Source organism: Dreissena polymorpha, chromosome 9 (assembly GCF_020536995.1).
Source record: "Dreissena polymorpha isolate Duluth1 chromosome 9, UMN_Dpol_1.0, whole genome shotgun sequence".
Taxonomy (NCBI): domain Eukaryota; kingdom Metazoa; phylum Mollusca; class Bivalvia; order Myida; family Dreissenidae; genus Dreissena; species Dreissena polymorpha.
The window spans coordinates 52053190-52073734 of record NC_068363.1 but is presented as its reverse complement, the minus strand read 5'-3'; the positions used below and the strand labels follow the sequence as shown (position 1 = coordinate 52073734).

Here is a 20545-nt window from a genome sequence, read left to right as displayed (position 1 = left end):
TCTGTTGCCTCACTGCTACTAATCCTCTAGCTAAATGACAACATAGGGCTCACATTTATTAGTATTTACTAACTTTGTTGAATAGTAAACTTGATACTTTTTGTTTACAATATGGGTATGGGCTATTAAAAGTCATATTTATTAAGTTATCTTAGCATTAGCGTTTTTATCTGCTTTGCTTTGTCTAACAAATATTTGTTGCAACAGTTGTTACAATTATATGCATGCTTTTAAGATGCAACTACAGTCAACTTCTAAAAATAAAATGCTGCAATAATAATCATAACTCTTAAGTTCATACCCACAATTTATATTGATCTTATTTGCCAACATCAAATTCTGGCATATTTTAAAGAAAAAAAGGGTTATTCACTTATAAAACAACAACACTTTCTTCTTCATTTTCAGTATAAGCAATGTTTAGAGAATTTACTGTCAACTTTTCTTGTAGGTTGAATTTATCATCTTATTCAATTATAGTATTGCAGTTACACGCTAATAAGTTTGTCATTGCTAGATCATTTTGCTTTAGTGATAACAATATAGAAATTTATTAAAAAATGTTTACGTACCAGTTTCAGAAATATGTACACATGTTTGAAGTTATTAAGTTCATGTGGCCCTCATTGCGCGAAAAGTGGGTCTTATGCCATATGTGGCCAGGGTAGGTTCAGCCTGCGCTGTCTTGCAGTCTGGTCTGGAGCTACCCTCTCCACTTTAACCCTTTCCCATGCAGAAGCAAAGTGAAAATGTCTTTGTGCAAACAGCATCAAACCAGAACAGCCTTCGTGTAACTTGCAGTCTGTTCAGGTTTTATGCTGTTTGCTGCTCATCAGTATCTCAGGGTTGGAAATGTAGCCTTTAAAACTTGAACCTAGTAAGAAAGGTCTTTAATTAAATTGAACTTGCTGAGGGACTACAAATGCATCAAAGTATGTTTCTAAGTGGTAAAGGGTTAAGTAAAGCATGGTTTCGTGGTCTCATAAGCGAAAAGGGCGAGACTAGTTTTCCCCTGATGCGGCTCATACTGTATTAATATAATAACAAATGAATAATTCACTGTGCATGATATTGATGAATAAAGATTTATATCAAAACATGTTTACTATGTATTTGATAATAAAGTATATTTCTAATGAAAGGCATGTATTATAATATTCTGTTTAGTATTTTTATATTCTTATACACTAAAATGGTTCACTGTTTCATTTTGCAAGTGTGTCTGCATTCTATGGTTGTTGTTTTTAGCCTTGATTATGTCTTGACTTTGTCTTGATTATGTGTTGACTATGTCTTGATTATGTCTATTATGTCTTGGCTATGTCTTGATTATGTCTTGGTGTTTTTCTTATGTCTTGTTTTACGCTGCCAAGCATGTGGAGTTGATGTTTTAAAACAAGTTTTCTCCCACCATTTTTCTTCAAAACTAGTGTGTTGGTAGAAACATAATTTCATAAAGCTGCTCTTTCATAGTGAAATAGGTAAATAGGAAAATTATTGAATACAAAATACCTTTGGCTAGGGTGTCCATGTGTATTTTGTCAAGCCATAAAACTGAATTTCTGCAATTTGTTATTTGTTTAGTCTAAGTTCTTTTTATGCCCCCCTTCGAAGGAGAGGGGGTATATTGTTTGCATATGTCGGTCCGTCAGTCCGTCCACCATATGGTTTCCGGATGATAACTCAAGATCGCTTAGGCCTAGGATCATGAAACTTAATAGGTACATTGATCATGACTGGCAGGTGACCCCTAGTGATTTTCAGGTCACTGGGTCAAAGGTCAAGGTCACAGTGACTCGAAATTGTAAAATGGTTTCCGGATGATAACTCAAGAATGCTTAGGCCTAGGATCATGAAACTTCATAGGTACATTGATCATGACTGGCAGATGCCCCCTAATGATTTTCAGGTCACTAGGTCAAAGGTCAAGGTCACAGTGACTCGAAACAGTAAAATGGTTTCCGGATGATAACTCAAGAATGCTTACGCCTAGGATCATGAAACTTCATAGGAACATTGATCATGACTGGCAGATGACCTCTATTGATATTCAGGTCACTAGGTCAAAGGTCAAGGTCACAGTGACTTCAAATAGTAAAATGGTTTCCGGATGATAACTCAAGAATGCTTACGCCTAGGATCATGAAACTTCATAGGTAGATTGATCATGACTGGCAGATGACCCCTATTGATTTTCAGGTCACTAGGTCAAAGGTCAAGGTCACAGTGACTCGAAACAGTAAAATGGTTTCCTGATGATAACTCAAGAATTATTAGGCCTAGGATAATGAAACTTCATAGGTACATTGATCATGACTGTCAGATGACCCCTATTGATTTTCAGGTCACTAGGTCGAAGGTCAAAGTCACAGTGACTAAAACATATTCACACAATGGCTGCCTCTACAACTGACAGCCCATATGGGGGGGGCATGCATGTTTTACAAACAGCCCTTGTTCAGATTAATGATGATATGGAAAAAAATACACTAAATTACAATACTACAATCTTTTTTGACATGAGACTTTTTTGACATGAGACAAGTATTGAAGAAGACTAATATTTAACCCTTTCCCACTCAGAAGCAAAGTGAAAATGGTAATGTGCAAACAACGTAAAACCAGAACAGCCTGCGAGTCTCTCAGGTTTTATGCAGATTGCGCTCATCAGTATCTAAGGTTTGGAAATTAAGCCTTTAAAACTTGAATCTAGTAAGAAAGGTCTTTAATTAAATTGAAATTTCTAATAACCTACAAATGCATAAAAATACGTTTCTAATGCATAAAAATATGTTTCTAAGTGGTAAAGGGTTAACTTGCAATATCAATAACCAAACTAGCATATAGTGACAGTGAAGACGGAACTGGGTCTAGAAACTAACTGTTCTCTTATGTCTTTGAACTATCCCTTTTTAACCTATGTCAAACCATTTCAATAGATAGCATAACACTTTTTTTCTGTGTTTCAAAGGTTTTACATAATCACTTTTACTGAAAACTAATTTATTTGTTGAGTACATTTAAATATCCATGCGCATCAGATAAGTAGACATATGAATTAAAAAACAAACATTTGTGGAATTACATTTGTAAAAGGGCAGCTTTGAAGAATCCTATGCTGAACTGTGATAAGTTCTACAATGAACTAATTGTGAAGATACCTCAATAAGCTGCGACCCACATGTTTGGCTGACCTTGATTTGTTTGACCTTTGTGCTGCCTAGCAACTAACCATTGGCCTGTTTGATCGCAGATACTCCGCGGACCCGCCGCGATCGGCGTGCCCGGCAACGGGACTTTATTAACGCAATGCAAAGTGCCGCACCCCAGATTGCACAGATGTCAGGCGACAGAATGTCTGTCGCCAGCACGTCCTCCACAAGTACTTGTAGTAGTAACAGTAGTGCACCTGCCGTTGTCAGGGACGCAACACAGGCTGACACTAAGCGTTATTCCTCGCTGAGTTCGCTCAGCGATGTTGAGTCACTGGGTAAGACCTCAACTGATACGTATTGCCCAGATTTAGTAGGTTGTAGAGAATCATGTGACAAGGTGATGATTTGTGTGCTTTTCTCTCTCAATTTGGAACGATTAAAGGATTATTTTAATTGTATTACTTTTATGATAATGTTTCATTTGATAATAGTTTCACATTAAGTTGAAAATTATCTTTCACTTTAAAAGAATTACTTATTCTATTAAACATATGTAAATCGTTATTTTATCCTAGTTTATTCAACCAAATCCAGATTAAACTGAGTTTCTTAGGGTATTCAAAATCTCAAACAATTGAGTAAGTTAATGTAATAAAACTTTAAAGATTTTTTTTATTAGTCACATCACCTTGTTATTAGATATTAGAGCATAATCCATACACTGTAGACTTCTTGCACAGAACATGTGGATGGGAAATATAGGACACAACCTTAAGACTTAGTAATAACTCACCATGCACACATGGAATGCCAATTACATGTATGTACACTTAGACATTGACCAATCAAAAAGCTTGGGATGCAGTTAGAAGTCTTTTGAATGGATGGTAGTCAGAATGGACCAAGATCGATTAAAATGCTTAAAAATAATATAGAGATGGTATTTGATTAGACAGTAGTTAGAAATGACCAATCAAGATGTTTAATGTGTAAACAGAGAACATGGATTGAATCACTGCCTTATGGATCCAAAGTAGGTGGAATGACAGTAGACAAATTAAGTATTTCTGTCCAGAGATCTAACTTTCCGCATGTGACTCTTTGCCAATGCTGATTGCATGCAGCACTTTGATTTCCTGTTCTCCTAAATGATATTTATTGTCATAAGTATTAGAAAATAACTGGAAATGATAGTTATAACACTTGGCATGCAACATAATGCTAAGATGGCTCCTATAGACACTGCATGTACTTACCTTAAACATGTTCTTGTTTCTAATATTACTTTCTTTATTTTATTGAAATTCGCAAATAATTATTATTATATTGTACTTGTTTGATTTAAATGAGTGAGTTATTATTTCTTGATTTTTAGCGAGGCTGTTTTCGGAGAAAACCTGAGCTATTGTCATAGCCAGCTCGTCCGCCGCAGGCGTCGTGCTAAAACCTTAACATTGGCTCTAAAATCAAAGTGCTTCCACCTACAACTTTGAAACTTCATATGTAGATGCACCTTGATGAGTTCTACCCGCCACACCCATTTTTGGGTCACTAGGTCAAAAGTCAAGGTCACTGTGACCTCTAATATCAAACTTTAACATAGGCTCTAAAATCAAAGTGCTTCCACCTACAACTTTGAAACTTCATATGTAGATGCACCTTGATGAGTTCTACACGCCACACCCATTTTTGGGTCACTAGGTCAAAGGTCAAGGTCACTGTGACCTCTAATATAAAACTTTAACATAAACCTTAACATTCGCTCTAAAATCAAAGTGCTTCCACCTACAACTTTGAAACTTCATATGTAGATGCACCATGATGAGTTCTACACGCAACACCCATTTTGGGTCACTAGGTCAAAGGTCAAGGTCACTGTGACCTCTAAAAAGAAACAAAAAATTCTGACAAGCTTTCGCAGCCGAGCGTGGCACCCGTTATGCGGTGCTTTTGTTTTCATAAATAATTGTCATAAAATTTTAGTCAAAATCATTTTTAAAGAAAAATTGTGCATTTTTTGCAAAATGATTCCATTAGACATGTTGATTTACAAAAACATTTTGCTTGCCAGCTAAAAACTTGTTTGTCTGAGGAGAAGTTATGTTAGATTTTTTGTCATGGAAGATAAGATGTTCATTAACATTGATTTGATGAACACTAGGTAAAAAAACTGAGAAGCTCATTTTTAAAAAGTCAAGTTAAAATTAATGTATTTGCTGGTCTTTGTGTATTAATTTATTAATTTTAAAGCATCTTCCTCACACATGATATAGTTTGTTTAAAACTGAAGAATCAGTTTAATCGTTGTTCGTTTTTTGTGTGGCCTTGACTTTTCTCATTTCTCATAACATGTATGTTCATCATTTTGCTGCCCTTATTTCAGACAACCAAAAACAAATGATTGGTCGGGATCAGCCACCTGATAGGCTGCATGGACCTTCACAAGTACACGAGGAATCTGGCTACCAGTCCACAGATGACCTCGGAAGGTCAAGGACAGAAAACTCTTTCAACGAATCTCAGTTACAAAATGGTGACGACCAGGCAATGTCGAACAATAGACGTTGGTTGCTGTATAAAATGCAACACAAGGATGATGATGGGCCACAACCTGTTAGTAACACGCAAAATGTGATAAACGATCATGGGCGAGATGTAAATCAGAACTCTCATACTGATAATAAACTCGAAAATGAGAAGAACAACAAAGTGAAATCTGAGTTGGAGCGTTTGCACGGCAAGAAGCCTGAGGAAGAGGGTCCAAAGAAAGCAAGTGGTCCAGCAGGGGATAAATCAGGGCTTATCAGTCAACGATTGGAGAGTCTCAATAAGAAAAATGAACCCTCTAAACCAGAGCCAGTCATTCATATGTCAGATGTTAAACAAACTGAAAGTGAACTGCAGTGGGAAAGACTTCAAAAAAAGTTTCATCGCTCCTTGAAAATCAACGACATGGATTTTACGGATTTAAAAGATGTGGATGACGATGATGTGTTTGCCCCACCGAAGCTGGTCTTTGGTGAAGGGTCCATACCAGTGCCCCCACCGCCCATGGCTGGCAGTGGCATGGTCCCCCCACCACCCATGTTTCCTGGTATGCCACCGCCTCCTCCCATGTTTGGAGGGCCACCGCCTCCCCCTGGCATGGGACTGCCCCCTCCACCACCAATGGGAATGGGCGGGGCACCCACAATAATGGTAGACTTGGGCCCACCTCCTGCGGCTGATCTCAAGAAAACGAAAAAGACTCTGAAACTTCATTGGAAGATTGTGCAACCAGAACAGCCCCATCCATCCACTAAGGGGGAGACCATTTGGAAAAATATTGTGCCAATCAAAGTGAACCCCGACCAGCTGGAGCACCTCTTTGAAACCAGGCAGGCCGAGCTTAAAGCAAAGGTATGCTAATCATAATTTGATCATCCTTCCAATATCTAAGCAGGTATGGTTTTTTATTTAGCATTGCAACAGAATATGATAAAAAGTAGTTGTACCATGATTTTTTAGGGTTAATTGTTGGCCCTCATTCCCGTGCTCAAAAGGTATATAAACAGTTACAATGTAATAGCATTGTAATTTACATCTTAATGTTAGCTTTATTTTGAAGAAAAAAAGCACATACTAAAATTAGCAAAGTGTGAGGCATTTTTGTGAACAGTCCAAGCAATTTTCACTAGCATTTAAAGCAAAGCATTTTATAATTGTTTATAACAAATAAGAATATAAACATGTTTAAATGCTTATGTAAGCAAAAAAGGCATTCCCCTTTATCTGAAACGTTCCCAATCAGAAGGTCACTATCACCTGTGCCCCAAAAGACAAAACCCCCTGTTATAGTCAAACTTTCAAATAACACTTGCAGTTGCAGTGTGGTATTTTTATTTAATATTGTGCCACTTTTGAATGCCATGTTTAAATGTTGTTCATCTGAATTAAATTATAAAATGTTTCTTTATTAATTTGAAATCAACTTGCATGGATTTTTTTTATTGCAATTACCCATAATTTCATGCATTTAAAAACTGACATGCATTAGTAGCTGTTAAAATGTGTATGCTTACTTTATACATTGAGCCATAAAGGTTCTTTTAGTATTGTTGTTCTTTTTTATAAATGTCCACTACAAATATAGTAAGAAATTCCATGCAAGTTAAATCCTTTTCTGTGTTGTGAAGACAGATAACTCAGTATTGCATAGAAAACAGCTTTGTACCCTTCGTTAACCCATTTCCACTCAGAAGGGAAGTAAAAATGGCTATGTGCAAACAGCATAAAACCAGAACAGCCTGCGAGTGACTCGCAGTTTGTTCAGATTTTATGCTCTTTGCTGCTTTTTAGTATCTAAGGGTTGGAAACGAAGCCTTTAAAAATTGAATCTAGTAAGAAAGGTCTTTAATTAAATTGAACTTTCTAAGGGACTACAAATGCTTCAAAATACGTATCTAAATGGTAAAGGGTTAAACTGAAAGTGCTTTGGTGTATCAGACAGTGTGCTGGTGCATCTGTGTGTGAGTCAGGCCTGGGAAAACTGGGCTGAAGTCATGAGTGTAATGTTCTGTCCCAGATTAGCATGTACAGTTACACATGCTAATCAGCCACAATACTGTCTGCCTAGATTCCAATTTCGTTAAGAAGGGACTTCCTTTCAGAGAAAAAATTTCATAAAAGTGTCATCCATATTTAGCCTTTTGCAGGCTGCATAGGATAATTTGGTCCTTTACGAACATGCATTCAACCCGGTTTTCCAAGAGACAAGCTCATTTTTATATTTAAAAACTCATCTGAACTGCTTTTTGTATTCTAGAGCTTTTCAAAGAACTACATGTATATTTAATCGAAAACTAGCCATATATTAATATGCTTGTATATCAAACTATTTTCTTCCTATATCGGCTAGCCATTATTGATAGCCACATTTTGAACGAGCAATTTATCAAATCATTACAGTAGTCAGTAGATAGAATCTTTTTACTAAACTCTTTGATTTGTGTGCCATGAACTATTTTTGGTGGCTATTAATATGTTACTGTGTTGTTCTATTTTCATGCTTGTTATTTCGACGTTGGATGATACTTGCATGTTTACACAACTTCATATAGGAAACGGTAAGAAAAACATGCAAGGACATTTATTTACAGTATACAGTATACCCTGCCCCTGCAGTATTCTACCTTCAAATCAGCCTTGCGTCTTGTGTGTATGAAGGAATTACTCGTGCCTTCCATGCCATCTTTTAAAAATCCGTCAACCCTTAAAATCAACAAAAATATATGTCCCACAAATAATAATAATTATACAGTATATTTTTATTGATAGTGATTTGACATACATTTGCATTTATTCACTTTTTAAGAGACAATATTTGTTACAAATTTGAGGTGAGCCATTTTTCAAGAAACTTTTCTTAATCAGTTAATTCGTAAACTATAGATAAACAATAGAAAATCTGTGGCATGGTAGTCATGAAGTAATAAGATGATTTTCAGTTAAGGACCAAGTACATAACCAAGATGTTTCTTAATAGTTTTAAGAAACTTGTATGCTGAGTACGTTGGTCATGCTATACCTGTATATAAACCCCCTTGTTATACCCAGTTGTATACCATAATACTGATTTTGTGATTCATGTATATATAAACTTGTTAAACCTAGTTATATTGGTCATGCTATACCTGTTTATATACCCCCTTGTTATATCCAGTTCCATTATACTGATATTGTGATACCTGTATTTTAAATAAATACCCACTTGTTATACCCAGTTATAATAGTCATGCTATACCTGTATATACGTGTATACCCAATTACCCACTTGTTATACCCAGTTATATAACATAATTCTGATATTGAGATAAACCTGGTTTACCATACAATGCATGTTACCACTTTGACATATCCGTTCTGATGCAAACTGAATCCAACCACTTTGACATATCCGTACTGATGCAAACTGAATCCAACCACTTTGACATATCCGTACTGATGCAAACTGAATCCAACCACTTGGACATATCCGTTCTGATGCAAACTGAATCCAGCCACTTTGACATATCCATACTGATGTTAGCTTAATCCAACCACTTAGGCATATCCATACTGATGTAAACCAAATCCAACCACTTTGGCATATCCATACTTATGTAAACTGAATCCAACCACTTAGGCATATCCATACTGATGTAAACTGAATCCAACCACTTAGGCATATCCGTACTGATGCAAACTGAATCCAACCACTTTGACATATCCGTACTGATGCAAACTGAATCCAACCACTTGGACATATCCGTTCTGATGCAAACTGAATCCAGCCACTTTGACATATCCATACTGATGTTAGCTTAATCCAACCACTTAGGCATATCCATACTGATGTAAACCAAATCCAACCACTTAGGCATATCCATACTGATGTAAACTGAATCCAACCACTTAGGCATATCCATACTGATGTAAACTGAATCCAACCACTTGGACATATCCGTACTGATGTTAGCTGAATCCAACCACTTTGACATACCCATACTGATGTTAGCTGAATCCAACCACTTAGGCATATCCATACTGATGTAAACCAAATCCAACCACTTAGGCATATCCATACTGATGTTAGCTGAATCCAACCACTTAGGCATATCCATACTGATGTAAACCAAATCCAACCACTTAGGCATATCCATACTGATGTAAACTGAATCCAACCACTTAGGCATATCCATACTGATGTAAACTGAATCCAACCACTTAGGCATATCCGTACTGATGTAAACTGAATCCAACCACTTAGGCATATCCATACTGATGTAAACTGAATCCAACCACTTAGGCATATCCATACTGATGTAAACTGAATCCAACCACTTTGACATATCCATATTGATGTAAACTGAATCCAACCACTTTGACATATCCATACTGATGTTAACTGAATCCAACCACTTAGGCATATCCATATTGATGTAAACTGAATCCAACCACTTTGGCATATCCATACTTATGTAAACTGAATCCAACCACTTAGGTATATCCATACTGATGTAAACTGAATCCAACCACTTTGACCTTTCCATTATTATGTATGAATCCAACCACTTTGACATACCCATACTGATTTAAATGTATGCATTCACTTTGAAATATCCATACTGATGAAAACTGAATCCAACCACTTTGACTATCCGATGTAAACTGAATCCAACCACTTTGACCATCCATACTGATGTAAACTTAAGCCAACAACTTTGACATATCAGTACTGCTGATGTTACCATCCAAACAGAACCTTTTATAGATTTACTGATACCTTTGTTTAAGCAGTTATACTTCTTACCTTGCATGTTTTGATGAATGTTGCTAACTTAATTTTGTTTTGTTTGAAATGTTGGGTCATTGGCTTCTTTGTCTTTGTATACAAATTATGCATCATTATCTCAGTTTCATTGCCTAAACACAAGAAGAATTGACAATACAAAGTAATGTCAAGTAGTGTCATAGTTGCTTTTAAAACGGTTAATTATTAAGTAATAAGTATATTACATGTTTTTGGTTATGTATTTTTAATAGAGCTTTGTTTTTAAGACAGCCTAAAATGTCCATTACTGGCTCTGTATAATGTACCTTTCAGCAGTGAAACAAAGTGTTGATTGTAATTAACTTGACTCTGGGACTTTGTATTGTTTGTAGCTTGATTTACAAGATAATGAGACTGTATGCTGAATTGTGTTGTGGCAGCTATTTGTTGTTGGTTTTGCATTGACATTATGCTTGTTGAATGCTTGTTGAATGCTTTTGAATGCTTGTTGTTTCTCACCAACTCTATTTACTACCAGTCTTCTCCTTTTTCAGTAAATATTAATATATGTTAGTACCTAGTGTAACAATGCCAGATATTTATTGTGTCTTATGAAAATTGAAGTAAGAAAAGACAGTCATATTATCCCATTTGAATGCTTCAAACAGAGTGACATTTCTGTTGTCCAATAAAAATTACTCTTATAAAAGGACAATTTTGTTACATTTATCTCAGTTTTAATTAGTTTACAACTTCTGTGGAATCACTTAAATTTTCTCAGGTACCAATTTCGAGCTATTTTGAGTGCAGACATATTGTCATTGTTTCAAATTTGCGCAACATACATTTTGTAGCCAACAGAATATGCATTTATTGATTGTACTTCCAGGAAAATCAGTGATTCCATAGTAAATCTTTGACAGAAAATTGAGAACTTCGGTTATTTTGAGATTTGGGTCTCTGTGATCACTATAGCTTGGGTTAAAAGCTTTCTAGCTTTCTTTGCTCTCTGAAATGAAAACGCAATTCCTTGCTCTCAGCGGGGCATTATGTTAGGAAATGAAATATATTATTAAGTTATGTAAATTATTTTGCGAAAAACATTTTGTGACTGTATATGATATTGTATAGAATTAAATATTTTTTGAAGACTTTTCATTTGATAAGTACATTACTTGTTATGCGTCATTTTGTGCGTAAGTTTATATCTCAATAACATAAGTTTTTATCTCAATAACGCAGTGTTTATTGAGTTTCTAAGAAATGTTTTATCTAAGGCTTTGTTATTGCAATATTTATTAAACTGTAGAGGCGCAGGGTCTCGGGTAAAGTTGCTCAAAACCCTTATGCTTTTATTCTAAGAACATACTATTAACGCGGGTTTGAGAAAAGTCTATCAAGGTAACAAGTGCCTTAAAATAACCCTTTCTCACGTGGAAGCAACTGGAAAATGACTATGTGCAAACATCATAAAACCAGAACAGCCTGTGAGTAACTCAATTGCTGTTTGCTGCTCATCACTATCTAAGGTTTGGAGGTGAAGCCTTAAAAACTTGAATCTAGTAAGAAAAGTCTTAAATTAAATTTAACTTTAATTGCAATTTTTTTAAATAACACAACTTGCTTCATATAACTTGCTGGGATTTCACGTATAAGAAATAGTTGGTAAATACCGTTTGTTTTGAGCAACTTTACCCATGGTTAAATTGTGTGTGTGAGTTTTATTTGGGTTATGTTGTTATTGTTAAAAAAAATATGTTACTGTACACTTATTATATTGTATTGATGAAAGACACATTGTTTGTCAGCTGTTGGAGTATGGTGTGCACATGTTTATAAGACTGGGGCGTTTTTTGTTTTAAGTATTAAAGAATACATTCAATAGTATACAACTTATCCATGGAATATCTGCCCAGAATTAAAAGACAAATTGTGTTATCACTTACAAATGATGGCATGTGCTATGAGATGTTTCTATGTTTGTAGCGCCAAGAGGCAGGGGCTAAGAAGGAGATCACAGTGTTGGACCCGAAACGCTCCAACGCCATCAACATTGGTCTGACCGTTCTCCCTCCACCACGGACCATCAAGACGGCCATCTTGAAAATGGACAACTCCATCATGAACAAGGAAGGCATAGAGGTGAGTAACTACCTGTCACAAACCCTTTCCCGCTAGGAAGATATGCAACCAGCATAAAACCCAAACAGCATGGGGTCACTCTGCTTCTCATTTGTACCTTTGAAACCTGTTGAAAAATGAAGGCTTTAAAACTTGAAACTAGTAAGAAATGTTTTTAATTTAATTTATTTTTTGTGGTACTTTCTTGTCAAAGTGTATATCTGAGTTGAGACGGTAAAGTGTGAGCTGCTCACTGCAAACAAATTTAAGATAGCAAATTATTCTTATATTTTCTACCTTGGTAGAAAAGACGTTTTTGTTTGTTAGTCTAATGGTTCTTACTTTAGCAAAGTGTAAACAATTGGCTGGGTTGCATCCAATTACTGTAGGTCCTGTAGAAAATTGTAAGAGTAATTTAAGATAAGATTACATACCCCTCAGTTTTAGACCACAACTACAAACCCTGTGATTATTATAGTATGTCATTCTGCTTATATTCTCCAATGAAAATTGATTTTGATAAGAATGACAGGTAACACTAGTTTTCATTAGTAAGTATTTCAAGGGAACACGGAGTTGAAGGTTTACTTTGAAGTCTTCGTGACTGTTTGTTTAAATAAATCTTTTCTCCTTTTTTTGTATACCAGTTTTAACTTTCTTTTTATTCTTGAAACACAGAAAATCCTCAACACCATGATACCATCAGAAGAGGAAAAAGCGAAAATCCTGGAGGCCCAGCTGGCCAACCCTGACGTCCCCCTGGGCACAGCAGAACAGTTCCTGCTCACCCTGTCCTCCATTAATGAGCTGTCATCACGCCTCAACGTGTGGCTCTTCAAGCTCGACTATGAGAGCATTGAGTCGGTATGTGGAACTATGAGAGCATTGAGTCGGAATGTGGAACTATGAGAGCATTGAGTCGGTATGTGGAACTATGAGAGCATTGAGTCGGTATGTGGAACTATGAGAGCATTGTCTTTTGAGTCGGTATGTGGAACTATGAGAGCATTGAGTCTGTATGTGGAACTATGAGAGCATTGAGTCGGTATGTGGAACTATGAGAGCATTGAGTCGATATGTGGAAAGAAAAGTCATTGATAATTAACCCTTTCTCCCATAAGAAGCAAAATGAAAATTGTTTTTGCAACCAGAATAAAACCAGAACAGCCTGCGAGTAACTCGCAGTCTGTTCAGGTTTTATGCTGTTTGCTTCTCATCAGTAACTAAGGGTTGCAAAATGAAGCCTTTAAAACTTGAATCTTGTAAGAAAGGTATTTAATTAAATGTTACTTTCTACGGTACTACAATTGTGTCAAAATACGTATCTAAGTGTTAAAGGGTTAAAATATTACAAGTAAGGTGTCCTGTTGATGTTATCTTTGAACACTTTCAACACACCCACATCACATGACCTCACTTTAACCTTCAAATTGACCTACTTTTGGACATAGACTTATTCAAATGTCCCAATAAAAACTGACCAGGCTTCCACTGGGGACATAAACCATAAATTATTATTGAATGCAGCATTAGGTTTTCGATATCCAGAATTTGCCTTCAACATTACAGCATATATGTTTGTTTGTTTTAAACTGTCTTCAATATAGTCACAAGTCATTGATGATTTTTGCTTTTCAATTATGACTTTAAGTTAAGCGAAAATGGTATGATGAAGTACATTTCTTGATAAATAGTTATTAAAGGCAAGGTTTTGTTCTTCCTCCACAAACAATACTTTGGAGGGGGTAAGATGCAGTCACTGTAGTTCGGTTGGATTGGTGGTTGTCATCATGAAATAATACAAATGTGCAGAGCAAAATACTTTCCACATTTCTTATGCAATGCCATTTAAACTTAAATTATGTTATTGCCATGAAGTGGTTTTCAGCATTGTTGCTTGTTTTGTTACTGGAGATTTTCCTTTCATTGTCAGAGATTTTCATCAATTTATGAATTTTATTGTGCAATTATTGAGGCTGTTTTGAACTAATCTGCAGAAAAGCTGAGGAGTTTGCAGAAATGCTTTCATCCATCATTATTTCAGAGGTTTAGAGTTATGCATTTTGTCCATTATTAGTGGAGGGTTTTTACATAACTGCCTTTTGTCCATCATTATTGTCTCCTACCGGATTCACGGGAGGGAACTTATGGTTTGCGCTCAGTGTGTCTGTGAGTCCGTCACACTTTTCTGGATCCTGCGATAACTTTAAAAGTTCTTCATATTTTTTTCATGAAACTTAAAACATAGATAGATGGCAATATGGGCGTTCATTTCATTTTGTTCCTAAGTCAAAAATTCTGGTTGCTATGGCAACAAATATTAATTAAAAAAAAAAAATCTGACAATGGTGGAGCCGGTAGGGGACATATATTGCTTGGCAATAGTCTTGGTATACATTTTATGTGTTGTATTAAATATAAAGCTTGATTTTGTTATAGTAATGTAAACTTTATACATATTATGTGTTTATTTGTTTTACTTTTGAAAAGTCCTTAGTGAAGGTAAGTATTTACTGTTACCCATTAAGCAGTGTCAATGTACATGCTTGTTGTAATCATAATTGCAAAAAGGCAGAATATCTCTGATATTTGATTACATATCTCATAATTTCCTGTCCTTATTCTTCATTATTAAGACACAATTATTAAAGCATAAACTTTAATGCTTTACTCATGAACTTAAACTGTAATAAGTGTGTTAAATTCTTCTTCATATCCCTTTATGTATATATAACACCTCAGCAATGTACATATATTCTCTATAACCAACATACTCGCTGATTTTCCCGTATACAAGCACAAAATGTTCATTGTTTAAATTTTCCCAAAACAACCCAAACGAATTCTGACCCTAAGCACACAGGGATAAAATATACATGAGGTTCCCCTTTCAGTTGAAACATATTTGACTATTCATATTTTTATCACTAATTTTCATGATCATGACCATGACTACAGTATACCTTAATTGTTCAGCACACTCTTTTGCAAGTCTTAATTATAACACTTAGTAGATTTAAGACTGTTTTTGTTTGTTTGAATTTGGCACACAATTGCAATGTGTAATAAGAATGTTTCTTTTTGAGAAACATAAATTATAAAGCAGTAAAAAATGAACACCTAAGAAATGTTATTTATGAATGGTATTTTACTAATTATTGAAAAAAACACATTATATATACTCAAACAGTACCCACATTTTTTGATGAAAAAAACTGACACAATTTTACAACTTAGTTCTCTGGGGGTGGGGGGGGATTTGTATATATTTGTCCTTTGTTTATTTTTCCACCACAGTTCAAATGTTGTCAGTTGTCTCCCTAGCACTTGAAGGTTGACAAAATCAGTTACGTTTAAAGAGAAATCATGGGGCTTTTATATTTTGCAGTTCAGTATTTACAGAATTACCTACTTGAATACATGAATATTCAAACTCCCTTAATGATTTATAGGAAATTGCTGAGCCTTTGATGGACCTGAAAAAAGGAATGGACGAGCTCCATGGCAACAAGACATTCAAGTACATCCTGTCGGCAATCCTCACTGTCGGCAACTTCCTCAACGGCACACCGGTAGGTCCCTGAAATGAGTTGGGCTCTGGGAAAACCGGGTTTAATGCATGTGAAAAAAGTTTCCTCCCAGATTTGCCCGTGAAGTCTAATAAGGGATGACACTTTTCACATAAACTGGATTTTCCATTATGTTACAAGAGTCTTACATTAAATGAAAAATGCTTTTAAAGCGTAACGTGTCGTCCCTGATTTGCCTATTTGGCCTGGACAGGCTAATCAGGGACGACACTTTACGCACTTTCATTAAGCCATATTTTCCCAGAAGGGGGCTCCAATGATGGGATAAGTGTGGATGTTACAAAAGCTAGATTGTCCTTCCTTGCTCCAATGATGGGATAAGTGTGGATGTTACAAAAGCTAGATTGTCCTTCCTTGCTCCAATGATGGGATAAGTGTGGATGTTACAAAAGCTAGATTGTCCTTCCTTGCTCCAATGATGGGATAAGTGTGGATGTTACAAAAGCTAGATTGTCCTTCCTTGCTCCAATGATGGGATAAGTGTGGATGTTACAAAAGCTAGATTGTCCTTCCTTCCCCTTGTGAAATCTTCTGTAGAATCACTTGCATCATCCATGTCCATATTTAATGTTTGAAGGCACATGGCTGTGAAATTCTTGCCTTATCATTTATATTAGTCACAATTGTTGTGTTTAAGGGTAACATGCTCACTTGATCAATAAATCAGCACTTCTTTGTTCAAAGTTAAGATAATAAGTCTGGTTTTGTAGGTGCTTAGTTTACATTTGCTTTTAATTGTACACATTCATCTCCCATTTATCTGATGATTATTCAATCTGACATGTTAATCCCGGGTTTACATTCTCTGCTCATTATTTTTATGTCACCCACTATAGTAGTGGGGGACATATTGTTTTTGCCCTGTCTGTTGGTCTGTTGGTTGGTCTGTTGGTTGGTTGGTCTGTTGGTTGGTTGGTTTGCGCCAACTTTAACATTTTGCAATAACTTTTGCTATATTGAATATAGCAACTTGATATTCGGCATGCATGTGTATCTCATGGAGCTGCACATTTTGAGTGGTGAAAGGTCAAGGTCAAGGTCATCCTTCAAGGTCAGAGGTCAAATATATGTGGCTAAAATCGCTCATTTTATGAATACTTTTGCAATATTGAAGATAGCAACTTGATATTTGGCATGCATGTGTATCTCATGGAGCTGCACATTTTGAGTGGTTAAAGGTCAAGGTCAAGATCATCCTTCAAGGTCAGAGGTCAAATATATGTGGCCCAAATTGCTTATTTTATGAATACTTTTGAAATATTGAAGATAGCAACTTGATATTTGGCATGCATGTGTATCTCATGGAGCTGCACAATTTGAGTGGTGAAAGGTCAAGGTCATCCTTCAAGGTCAGAGGTCAAATATATGTGGCCCAAATCGCTTATTATGCCCCCCTTCGAAGAAGAGGGGGTATATTGCTTTGCTCATGTTGGTCTGTCGGTCGGTCGGTCAGTCGGTCTGTCGGTCTGTCGGTCCGTCCACCAGGTGGTTGTCAGACGATAACTCAAGAACGCTTGGGCCTAGGATCATGAAACTTCATAGGTACATTGATCATGACTCGCAGATGACCCCTATTGATTTTGAGGTCACTAGGTCAAAGGTCAAGGTCACGGTGACCCGAAATAGTAAAATGGTTTCCGGATGATAACTCAAGAACACTTAGGCCTAGGATCATGAAACTTCATAGGTACATTGATCATGACTCGCAGATGACCCCTCTTGATTTTCAGGTCACTAGGTCAAAGGTCAAGGTCACAGTGACCCGAAATAGTAAAATGGTTTCCGGATGATAACTCAAGAACGCTTAGGCCTAGGATCATGAAACTTGATAGGTAGATTGATCATGACTCGCAGATGACCCCTATTGATTTTCAGGTCACTAGGTCAAAGGTCAAGGTCACAGTGACCCGAAATAGTAAAATGGTTTCCGGATGATAACTCAAGAACGCTTAGGCCTAGGATCATGAAACTTGATAGGTAGATTGATCATGACTGGCAGATGACCCCTATTGATTTTCAGGTCACTAGGTCAAAGGTCAAGGTCACGATGACCAGAAATAGTAAAATGGTTTCCGGATGATAACTGAAGAACTCTTATTCCTAGGATCATGAAACTTGATAGGTAGATTGATCATGACTCGCAGATGACCCCTATTGATTTTCAGGTCACTAGGTCAAAGGTCAAGGTCACAGTGACCCGAAATAGTAAAATGGTGTCCGGATGATAACTCAAGAACGCTTATGGCTAGGATCATGAAATTTCATAGGTACATTGATCATGACTGGCAGATGACCCCTATTGATTTTCAGGTCACTAGGTCAAAGGTCAAGGTCACAGTGACAAAAAACATATTCACACAATGGCTGTCACTACAACGGAGAGCCCATATGGGGGGCATGCATGTTTTACAAACAGCCCTTGTTTTATGAATACTTTTGCAATATTGAAGATAGCAACTTGATATTTGGCATGCATGTGTATCTCATGGAGCTGCACATTTTGAGTGGTGAAAGGTCAAGGTCAAGGTCATCCTTCAAGGTCAAATATATGGGTTAAAATTGCTCATGTAATGTCACTTCTGCAATATTGAAGCTAGCAATTTTATATTTGAAATGCATGTGTATCTCATGGAGCTGCACATTTTGAGTGGTGAAGGGTCAAGGTCAAGGTCATCCTTCAAGGTCAAACGTCATATAGGGGACATTGTGTTTCACAAACGCATCTTGTTGTCCACACATCTTTTCACCCCGTTTTGCTGATTTCATTCTAACATTATAAATAAGCCTCACTCCGGGAAAAAGGGATTCATTGAATGTATTTAAAGTATCATCCGCGGACTGCAAAGGCTAATCAGAGACAACACTTTACGTGCATGCATTAAGCCCTGTTTTCCCATATCGATTCTCAAACCTGTTCTTTTTCAGGTGCGTGGTTTTAGTATAGAGTACCTTGCTAAGGTTCCGGAGGTGAAGGACACGGTACACAAGCACTCCATCCTGCATCATCTGTGTATGATCATCATGGAGCAGTTCCCAGAGAGCACTGACCTGTACTCAGAGATTGGAACACTCACACGATGCTCAAGGGTATGATATAAAAAAATATTTGAATTCTGCTGTGTTTGTAACAATGGTTTAGCTCCATTTAACCCCTTTACCATTTACATACGTATTTTCACGCATTTGTAGTCCCTTAGAAAGTTAAATTTAATTTAAAGACCTTTCTTACTGGATTCAAGTTTAAAAGGCTTCTTTTCAAACCTTAGATACTGATGAGCAGCAAACAGCATAATATCTGAACAGACTGCAAGTTCTTGTTTTATGCTTTTTGCATATAGCCTGTGAGTCCGAAAGGGTTAACAACAGATATCTTATGGTAGTCTAGAATATTGATTTAATGTTTCTGGTCTCATACAACTTGGTTTTGTTTATTTTTATTGTTGCTGCATTTTACTACAGTGAATAACCAAAAAATAGAAAGTTACACATTTTTGAGTTTTAGAGAAAAACGTTTCCTTTGAAATCTTATTTTGTTTTGGCACCTTTGATTTATAACATAGGAATACTTGAATAAATTGATATGTTTATACACAAGAAGTTGAGACTTTACATTAAATATTTATTACTGTTGCCAAACAAATAAATAATGCACACATTCAAAATCAATAACTTAAAACTGCACTACTTTTGTTGCCAGGTGGACTGGGACGAGTTGAAACGCAAGCTGGACCATCTTGAACTGGACTGCAAGGCCTCATGGGACAACCTTCGTGCAATAATCAAACATGATGGCAGTACCGTCTCTCAACTCAAGTCCAAGTACGTTGCGATTGAGGACTAATTATGCACTAGCCAGCACTGGATATAATGCCAGCTGTGTAATGCCTAAATTGGTTATGTGTCAACTTAAAGTTAAGCAAGGTTGTGTGGTCTCATTAGCTGACAATATAGCTCATGATCAGACTGTGTGGATGCGCAGGCTGGTTTATTATACCTCACTTTTATTTACAATGCTAAACTCCCATAGGCCATTGTGACATAGAAATACTGTCAGACCCAGCGGGAATAAATTTACTGTCCAAAATATACTGTATCCCGCTGCCATAGCAATCACGTGCCACCAGCGGGAAAAAATTTACTGACAAAAAAATACTGTATCCCGCTGCCTTAGCAATCACGTGCGGAATGTTCGAAAATTATACTGTCCCATTCGCGCATGCGCAGTACGCAGTTTTGCGTGTCCGTTGTATTTGGATAATTAAAATATTGATTGCAGCTGAAACTCTGCGGTAGAATAGATTAATGCCATTATTTAAGCTTTGACAGGAGTCAAAAAGAAAATCAATTTAGTATAAACGACACGCTTACCTCAAAGGCAACTTTAATCC

At 36.5% G+C, this 20545-nt stretch overlaps 1 protein-coding gene and 1 long non-coding RNA gene across 14 annotated transcripts in view; both read left to right on the top strand.

The window, feature by feature from the left end:
- The window catches only part of LOC127844790 (FH1/FH2 domain-containing protein 3-like), a 108578-nt gene that overhangs the window by 68627 nt on the left and 19406 nt on the right, over positions 1–20545 (top strand). For 9 of the 13 annotated variants that reach the window (XM_052375252.1, XM_052375253.1, XM_052375259.1 and 6 more), the window contains 8 exons: positions 3254–3490; positions 5539–6554; positions 12433–12588; positions 13246–13431; positions 15058–15069; positions 16020–16139; positions 19083–19244; positions 19855–19976. In XM_052375252.1, coding sequence (XP_052231212.1) covers positions 3254–3490; positions 5539–6554; positions 12433–12588; positions 13246–13431; positions 15058–15069; positions 16020–16139; positions 19083–19244; positions 19855–19976 — 2011 coding nt within the window. Of the gene's footprint in view, positions 1–3253; positions 3491–5538; positions 6555–12432; positions 12589–13245; positions 13490–15057; positions 15070–16019; positions 16140–19082; positions 19245–19854; positions 19977–20545 lie in introns of those variants that run through there. The other 4 variants (XM_052375262.1, XM_052375260.1, XM_052375251.1 and 1 more) reach the window with 3 other exon arrangements.
- Positions 17604–18360, top strand: LOC127844823 (uncharacterized). The gene is made up of 2 exons (XR_008032902.1): positions 17604–18134; positions 18280–18360. It is a non-coding gene; the product is annotated as an uncharacterized LOC127844823 (long non-coding RNA).